The sequence below is a fragment of the Ochotona curzoniae genome, unplaced genomic scaffold (genome assembly GCF_017591425.1).
Source record: "Ochotona curzoniae isolate NIBS_2020 unplaced genomic scaffold, NIBS_Ocur_1.0 contig_3190, whole genome shotgun sequence".
NCBI classification, from domain to species: domain Eukaryota; kingdom Metazoa; phylum Chordata; class Mammalia; order Lagomorpha; family Ochotonidae; genus Ochotona; species Ochotona curzoniae.
In genome coordinates, this window is record NW_024465751.1 from 12,158,321 (window position 1) to 12,166,866 (window position 8,546).

At 50.9% G+C, this 8,546-nt stretch overlaps 1 protein-coding gene across 3 annotated transcripts in view; it reads right to left on the reverse strand.

The window, feature by feature from the left end:
• The window catches only part of DEPTOR (DEP domain containing MTOR interacting protein), a 160,933-nt gene extending 152,866 nt beyond the window's left edge, over positions 1-8,067 (reverse strand). For 2 of the 3 annotated variants that reach the window (XM_040979370.1, XM_040979369.1), the window contains exon 1: positions 7,824-8,067. In XM_040979370.1, coding sequence (XP_040835304.1) covers positions 7,824-7,945 — 122 coding nt within the window. In that variant the 5' untranslated portion in view covers positions 7,946-8,067. The remainder of the gene's footprint in view (positions 1-7,823) is intronic. The other variant, XM_040979373.1, reaches the window with a different exon arrangement.
• Positions 8,068-8,546: the final 479 nt, after the last annotated feature.

Sequence of the window (8,546 nt, forward strand, 5' to 3'; positions counted from 1 at the left end):
CTTCCTCTTTCTTTGCTTTTAAATGTTCTCACAAACATGCCTCTTCACAGGACACCCGAGCACTGGCCCACAGAAGAGGAGCAATCTGGAGGCTTGTCTTCAGTGTCAAGCATCTGTAGATAACATATTTGTGTGTAAAACCCATTAAAATAATAATTTGGAACATCCTGGTATAAACACTACTTATCTGAATTACTTTTACAAGTAAGTGGTTGATTATCTTTAAGTTAGGAGTGAAATGAAATTATTTTCTTAGATAGTTATGGTATCTTTCTTCCAATCTATATCAATTGATTCGATAACTATAAAAATAGAGATATAGCCTCAGCTGTACACAACTGTTTAGGTTGTCTTGTACCTAGGCAAGCATTACATTGCTGGGGAAAAAAGCAGTCAAGGCTGGTAGGCATTGTGGGCCTACTTAATGCCAAATCTGTGTTAACTACACCAGAGGGCTGGAAGAATTGACTAGTTCATTTAACGCCAGGCCAGGACACAACACCCCGGCCCCCAGGACAGAGGCCTGAAGCTTGCCCAGGGAAGGCAGTCAGGGGACATACTGGAGTGGGAGTGGCTGAAGGCTTGTGTGACAGGAGAGGAATGATTTCTGGAGTCTTTCACAGACTGGGCTACTGCACTCGCAAGTAGGCAAGGGACTGAGATGGAGCAGTTTAGAAGCAGAAACTGGAAGGCATATCTGGGTCAAGCCATAGCAACTGTTCATGCGGCTAAATTGCACTGTCTGCCACCCACTGGTACATGCGAAAGCTGAGGCTTGGGGGAATGCACCCATCAGCACACATGAGGTCCTGGGCCTGGTAGGAGAACTTGAAGAACTACCCAGGTGGGCTAAAGCTATGGCTGGGGAGCACAATAGCTGGGGTGTTGGGAGGTGAGTAACCAAGTAAGGCTACAGCTCTCCTCAGGATTGGTGCGGACTGGATCTGGGGGCAGGCCTGGTTAGGCCAGCCCACAAAACCCAATGGCACAGACCAGAGCCAGAGCAGAGTGTTGGCTGCACCAGGCTGGGCTAAACAGCAACACTCACCAGCAACAGCTGGGACTGCAGGTGGGCCATGCCAAGCTGGGTCAAAGCACCTCCCAACAGCATGCATAAGATCCAGGGCTGCGAATGGGCATGGCAGGGGAACTTTGGGGACTCCCTTGCTAGGCTGCAGCTCCCACTGGGGAATGCAAGAGCCAGGGCTATGGCGGACTAGGCTGGGCAAGGCTGCAGCATCCCTCAGCATGCATGTAATCTTGGTATGGGGGCAGGCACCTCTGAACTAGGTTGCAGCACCCACTGGCATTCACAAGAGCCAGAAGAAGTGTGAGACAGGCCAAGCTAAGCCACAGTACCTGCCGGATCACATGAGAGCTAGGTCAGGGAGGTGAGCCAGACTGGGCTAAGCTATAGCACCAACTGGCAAGAGCCAGAAAGCGGGCCCATGAGGCTAGGCCTCAGTGCCCACTGGTGAATGCCAGGACTGGGGGCCAGCCTTTCTAGGCTGGGGCACAGCATTCACTGGTATACGCAAGAGTTGGGTTTGGAAATGGCCTGGTAAGGGAACTTTGAGGACTCCCTTACTGAGCTGTGCTTCTACTGGTAAGCACAGGAGCTGGAACCAGGGATGGGCCAATCTGGGGGCATGCCAGTCTGGGCCCAGCTACCATACCTGGCATACATGAGAGCCACATGGATGTAGGCCGGCCAGGATAGGCTGCTGCACCAACTGCCAAGTGGTGAACTTGCACCGGGATTGGATGCAAGTCATGTCAGGCTGGACCACAGAGCCCCCTGGCAAGGCCCAAGATCTGGGATAGGTAGCAGACCTAACAGCAAAATTCTGGACTTTACTCTGCTAGGCTGTAGCTCCCCCACTTGTGAGCCCAGGGGTCAGGGCTGCTGGTGACCAGGCTGGGCAAGGTGGCAGCAGGCATCAGCAAGGCATCAGCACGTGTGTAGGCCAAGTCTGGGGATTTGGGCAGGCTGAGCTAAGCTGCAGCACCATGACTGTGCACAAGAACCAGATGGGATGCCAGGTGTACCAAGGCAGGCTGTAACACATGCTGGTACATGCAAAAGTCAGGGTTGGGGCCAGGTCTGATGGAGGTTATTGGAAGTCACCCCAACTAGGCTATGGTACCTGCCAGGTACATGAAGACTGGGTCGATGCCGGGCTGGGCTGCAGCACCTATCAGCTCACATATGAGACTGAGGCAGAACCAACCAGGCAGCTAGCTGCATCTACAGGTATGCGTGTTGGCTATGCAAGTGACCGAACCTGACCTTGCACTGGCTGGAGCTAACAAGAGTCAAGTCTGAGGTCACCACAGACAAGACTTCTTGGGTGACTTTGCAACTAGGTTACTGAACCCAAACCCCAGCCACAGGAAAACCACAGGGTATGTGGTCCAACCTTAGAGGGAAAGCATCAGGACTGGGCCTCCTCAGTTGCTGACATCTGTGCAGTGGTCAGCAGACCAGATGCACAGAGGAGACCTGACAACCAGTTCATCCAGGCCAGCAGAGAACATCAAATACTCCGAAAAGTGGTCAATGGGAAAAAAAAAGGAAAAAACATATATACATGTAAAATATCCGTTCCACCTCAAACAGTGATGTTGTTACTAAATCAGGGTCATTGCTTTCACCAATCAAAAAGAAAGTTATTACAAGGTTTGAATATTTTGTTTTCCATCATTCTAATATCTCATCCAAATCTACTTTTGCAACAATTTTATTGATAGCATATGTGGTATACTATTCTATTATTTCTAATAATTACATATAACATCTTTATATTAGTGTAATTTAATATGATGAGAAACATAATGAATATTAAAATGTAATATTTGCTAATATAATAGCTATGATTGTGGATTTTAACCATCAACGTAGTATCACATTATTATACTGATGCCAATTATATGTTAATAGATATTTTGTGCTGATAAATACTTTATGTTTGATAAATACATTTGCGTGTGGGGCCAGTGCAGTGGTGTAGCCTGCTCCACATGTGGCGCCAGCATCTCCTGGGGTAATCTCAGCTGCTCCTCTTCCAATCCAGCTCCTTGCTAATGTGCCTGGAAAGCAGCAGAAGTCAAACACTGAACCCACATGGCAGGTCTTGAAGAAGCTCCTGGCTCCCAGCTTCAGGCCAGCCCAGCTCCAGCCACTGTAGCCATTTAAGAAATAAACCAGACAACGGAAAATCTCTCCCTCTCTCTATCTGTCCCTTTCTCTCTGTAACTCTTTCAGGTAAAGTAAATACATCTTTAAAAATAAATCTATACATTTATATCTAATATATGATTAATATATAATCATGGTTATACATAACATGTAACGTGATTATAATACGTAATTGTAAATAATAACCAGTTCCCTCAGTTAATCTACACAATTTAATATAGCCACAGAGTTGGGCAACCATGATTATAACTGAGCTTTGGTTATTTTCAACACCACAAAGAGAAACCACATATTTCTGGACAGTCGCCCTTCATTCCTCGCTTCTCTTGATGGGACCAAGCACCAACTTCACTCCCCTTCTAAGCACACACTTTCTAGAAGTGGAGTCATACAACCTGTGTCCTTTTATACTTCCTTCCCATAATCCTTTTAAGCTACACCTATGTCACAGCATGTATCAGTACTTCCTTCCTTTTTATTACTAAATAATGTCTCATGCTGTGGATACATCTACTCATCTGTTGATGGGCATTTACAATGTTCCCGGTGTTGACCAGTATCGATGCCTTGTCTCTGCACAGTTTTATATGTGGCCATCTACCACCTAAAGCATACACTTCGGAGCCAAATTGCTGAATCATAAGTCAACTCTGTCTTTAGCCTTTGGGGAAAAGCCAGCCTGTTTTCCAAAGTGGTTATACCATTCTGCATTCCCACCAGCAGTGTGTGAGTTCCTACATTTCCTTTTTCTGGCCAACACTTGGTAGTATCGGCTCTCTTCCACACAGCCGTTGTGAAGGGGATGCAGGGTACCCAAGCACGTTCCAAAGAAGCAGAAACATGGAGTCACACCGGGCAAGAAAGGAAAAGCTGCTCTGCCAAGGGGGAAAGGCACGGAGAGGATCAGGAAGAACAGTCTTGCAGACAAGCTGGAAGAGAAAGCAAACGCTGCCTCAGTCTGTTACTCAATGTTTTGTCCTTATGGGACCAACTGCACCAAAGTTTGTGGATCCAGGCCCCAGTTTCACATCTGGAGCTTATAACAACCATAATGACTCTAGCCTTGTTTATTGATTTATTTTTTTAAATTCCTTCCCATGCTGTACCCATTTGATCCAACACTGCAGACCGTGTGTGGGAGGATACTATTCTTTGCAGTCTGCAAAGCAGGGCACACAGGAGAGAAGCTAAGGGACCGGTCCAAGAGAAGGCAGCTACGGAAACGAAAGAAAGAAAAAGACGTCAGCCGTGCCGCGTCTAGAGGCCAAATTTTTATTACAGATCCCAGGCCTTGGTTTCCTCCTTCTTTATCAGCGCACCGCATCTTTGATGGCTGGAAAGCCACGCAATGGCAGGAGAAAGCAGAGTGAACCGTGAATGCGTGTTCAGCAATTAGAGGCACGAGACAGGGACAGCACAGTGTCCTTAACCGCGCAGCAGGAGGGCAGCTGAGAACAGAAGCGATCAGGGAACTAGCATTACAGCCACTTCAGTCCTAAACTCTAAGTTTCGCATTGCTGGGTGCTAACAGAAGTACACTGAATCGCATTCCAATATTTACTGAGTAATTACTATGTACTAGTCACAATGCAAAAGCTATGGCGATAAGAAGTCCATGGTTCCCATTCAGGAAAAAGAAAAGATTAAACTGTGGGCTCCTTGGTTAGGTGTCTCTCCCGCACCTGGCCAGCCAGCGTGGCCATTTGAGCAGTGAACCAGCAGACAGACTCTGTGCCATTCCGCCTTTCACATAAATCAATGAATTGTTTCTCAACAGGCCAACCTCTAAAAGTTTTCTATATAAAACGAGTGCATTGTCTAAGCTCTGTACATATAATATCTTGTTTAAACCTCATCAAACTCCCAAAAGACAAGTGCCATCAGAACCTATTCAGAAAGGTGAAGTATTATGTCCCCAGAGTCACAGCAATGAGTAAGTGGTGGAGACAGAACAGGAAGCCAGGCAGGCCGGTTCCCTGTCCCGTGCTGCTCCCCAGCCCCAGTCCTTCCTGCCATGTCACAGTTGGCTGGAAGTCACACACCACAATGCCGAGAGATCGACAATACCAGTCCATTCCTGCAACCATCTGGTTGTTCACCAACACAGGAAGCCAAGAGGTGAATTCTCAGGCATGTCATGAAACCCCTTTGTCTCCACTGCCACTTTCCAAGGGCAGAAACAGAAGCTGAGAGCAGTGGATCCACTTGACCACAACCACCACCCCTGCTAACGCTGCTATGGTTCTCGCTGCGTATTCTAAACACACCCATCCTATCCTCCACGTAACACTAGGAAGAAAGCTCCATTGCTGCCTACTGTTTTCATTCAGTACATTGGCCCAAGTTATTCCACGTTAGGTGGGATCCACTTCTCAAAATAAAACTTGATGCTGACACATGGCTGCATGGCAGCCGAACAAGAATACAAGGTTAAGTTCCAAGGGAGAGAGCCCTCCAGCTTGACCCAACGTGCCAAGGATGGTTGTCAACCCCGCCTTCATGCACAGACCTGCAACGCAAGAGGGAAGGCCAAATGCTTTGGGGGAACTCAAAGACAGGTAGCTTAAGCTGCACCTTGCAGGACCAAGACAGCCAGCAGTCCAATGGAGGACTTCTCGGGAGCTGGCACAGTAATGAACAACTAAGAAACTAAACTATTAAAAAATACATGTATCAGGGGCAGGTACTTGGCCTAGCAGCTGTTGTGCCGGTTTTTTTGAAACCCCCAGATAATCATCAAGTCTGAAGTCGGTGCTAAGGCAAAAAGGTGGTTTATTCAGGTTAGCCTAGGTAACCCAGCGACCTCCCCCAGCCCAGCATGGCTGGGCGGGGGCGGGGCAGCCGCAGCCGAGGCTGCAAGGATCCACAAGGAGGACAAAAGAAGCGCGAGCCAGAAGAGCCCAGGGAGCCCAAGCTCCCCAGTTCTTATACATTCCAGGCTATTAATTATACAGTCATGACTTAGCAGGCTTCTATTGGTGGGTTTGAAATAAGCAACTTTCAAAAAGTTCAAATTGATAAGCTATTGGGCTGTGAATCTTATCAAACACCAGGTACCTCCTTCCTGAGGAGTGGTCTGCCTACGTGACCTGCCAGGTGTCCTGCCGGGTGTCAAGTAGGCTATCAGGCCTGAGGTTCACACAACCCCCAGCCAAGCCATTAAGGCAGAATCACAAAAGGCAGGAAACGCCTAGGTTCTTCACATTTTCAGATATGTCTGCGTTCAAGCACCAGCTCCTCTCTCTACTACGGCTTCTTACAAATGCATTCCCCAGCAGACTGCAGGTGGGGGCTTAAGCAGCTGAGCACCACCCACACGGGAAGCCTGGATGGGCTGCTGCCTGCCCCTGCCCCAGACACCACTGGCATCTGCAAAGTGAAGCAAAGGACAGAAACTTCCACAGTCTCTGTCTCTGCCTCTCTAATTAAATATTTCCAAACAAAACACAAAAGCTTTCGTTTTTCAATTAGGAAACGCTCTTAATGAAGGAAAACACATTTTTTTTCGTTCCTTTTATTTAACCATACAATAAAAAAAAAAAGGAATTAAAAGGTGTCCTTTGCCATTTGTCAGATTAAATTCAATGAATTTGGAGTTCCAATGTTTACTTCCTCAAACTAAGCAAGCAACCCTTGTGGGATCTTTGCAAGATTCTCTTTCGGGTCCAGGAACACTGCCATGCAAGAAAGCAAAATGCACCAGGAATGTTCAAGCCAGGAACTAGAAGGCCCCGGGGCCCTCGTGCAACTTCTAGCCGAAACTCTGCAGACCTGGCTTCCCTCCCCGCCTTGCTTAACAATGATTTATGACCACAGGCAGCTGTGGAAGCAGGCAGGCCAGAGGTGAGGTCCTCAGACACACGCACAAATAGAACGACCACGCAGGGACGGGAACACGGCAAGTGGGGCGTCCGAGGGCCATGGCTTGCTTCCACGTAGGCAGCAGCCAGGGCAATGCGGGACTCTGCTGCCTGCAACCTGCGCTCCTGGGCGGGAGTCCGCACGGCAGCAGGGCAACCCGACCAGTGGCCTCCACGCCCCCTTGCGGAGCCCAGGCAGGGATGCGGGTGCGCCAAGCAAGTGGCAGGCTTCAGGCAGGTTCTCTCAGCGTAGCCCCAACTATCAACCTCAGGGGGTGAGGGACACAGCGGGGTGACAGGCTCCATCTACCAAACGGGGGGGGGAGAGGGAGGGAGAGGAGACTAAAAACAGAGAAGAAAAACTTGTCAACGAAACGAAAAGCCGGAATGAATGTGACTGGTGCCTCCTCGTACCTAGGACTAAGCGGGGCTGTGCGGGTCGGCGCGGGGCCCCTCACCGCGGACTCCGGGCAGGCTTTCAGCCACCAGGCCCGGCAGCGCCCAGGTGCCCGGCCAAGGAGCGCGCGGTGCCAGGTGGCGAGGCTGCCCGGCGCGGGGCTGCAGCAGCCCGGCTGGGGCGCAACGCGCACCCCCGGAATGGCCGCGCCGAGCCCCGCAGCCGCCCCACACCGCCCGTCCACCGGAGCCGCAGTCGCGGGGCGCAGGGGAGCGCCCCGACTCTCGGCGCGCGTGCGCGCGGGGCTGCACCGGGCACGGGCTTGGCAAGCCACGGCGAGCCCACCGGCTCTGCGCTCTCGTCTTACCGCAGCTGCTCCCCGGTGACCAGGACCTCAGCCATGCGCTCCAGCTCTCTTTGCTGCGCCCCGCCACTGCCACTGGTGCTGCTGTCGCTGCCGACGCTACCCGCGCTGCCGCACTCCTCCATGCTCCGCGCCGCGCCGTCTCCACTGCCTAGGCTGCCCGCCGTGGGCTCGGCTCCTCGCAGCAGTCTGCCCGCATGGAGGCTGGCCGCGCCATCTTTGTTCGGGGCAGCCCCGTGGCGCAGACGTGATTGGCTGGAGCGGGAATCCCTACGGGTAGGCTCCGGCGCCCGGCCAATCCGGCTGCAGGAACTCCAGGTTGGGGGCGTGTCCAGAACCCCGCGTGGCCCGGGGGCGGGGCCAGCGAGGGAAATATAAACATCTGGGCGGGGCGTGGCTGGAGAGCCGTCGGTGGAGGTTGCTCTGGGGAGCTCACCTTTCGCTACCCACGAAGCTCGTGGCGTGGACTCCTCGGGACAGACCGAGAGGCCACTAAACGAGTATAAAGGCGATCGTGCCATAGGTGCTACCGAGTGAAAAACAGTAACAGCACAGATAAAGCACTCGAGAAAATCAATCCTGTCACGCACTGCGCTGCTCCGGTTTCCTGCCCAAGTGTGCCCAATTCTGTCGACGAAATCAAAATGCTTGCGGCTGACGCTTGTTGTAATGAGATGCATCAGATATGCTTTGCTGAATTATTGCAGAAAGTCATAAATAGATGTT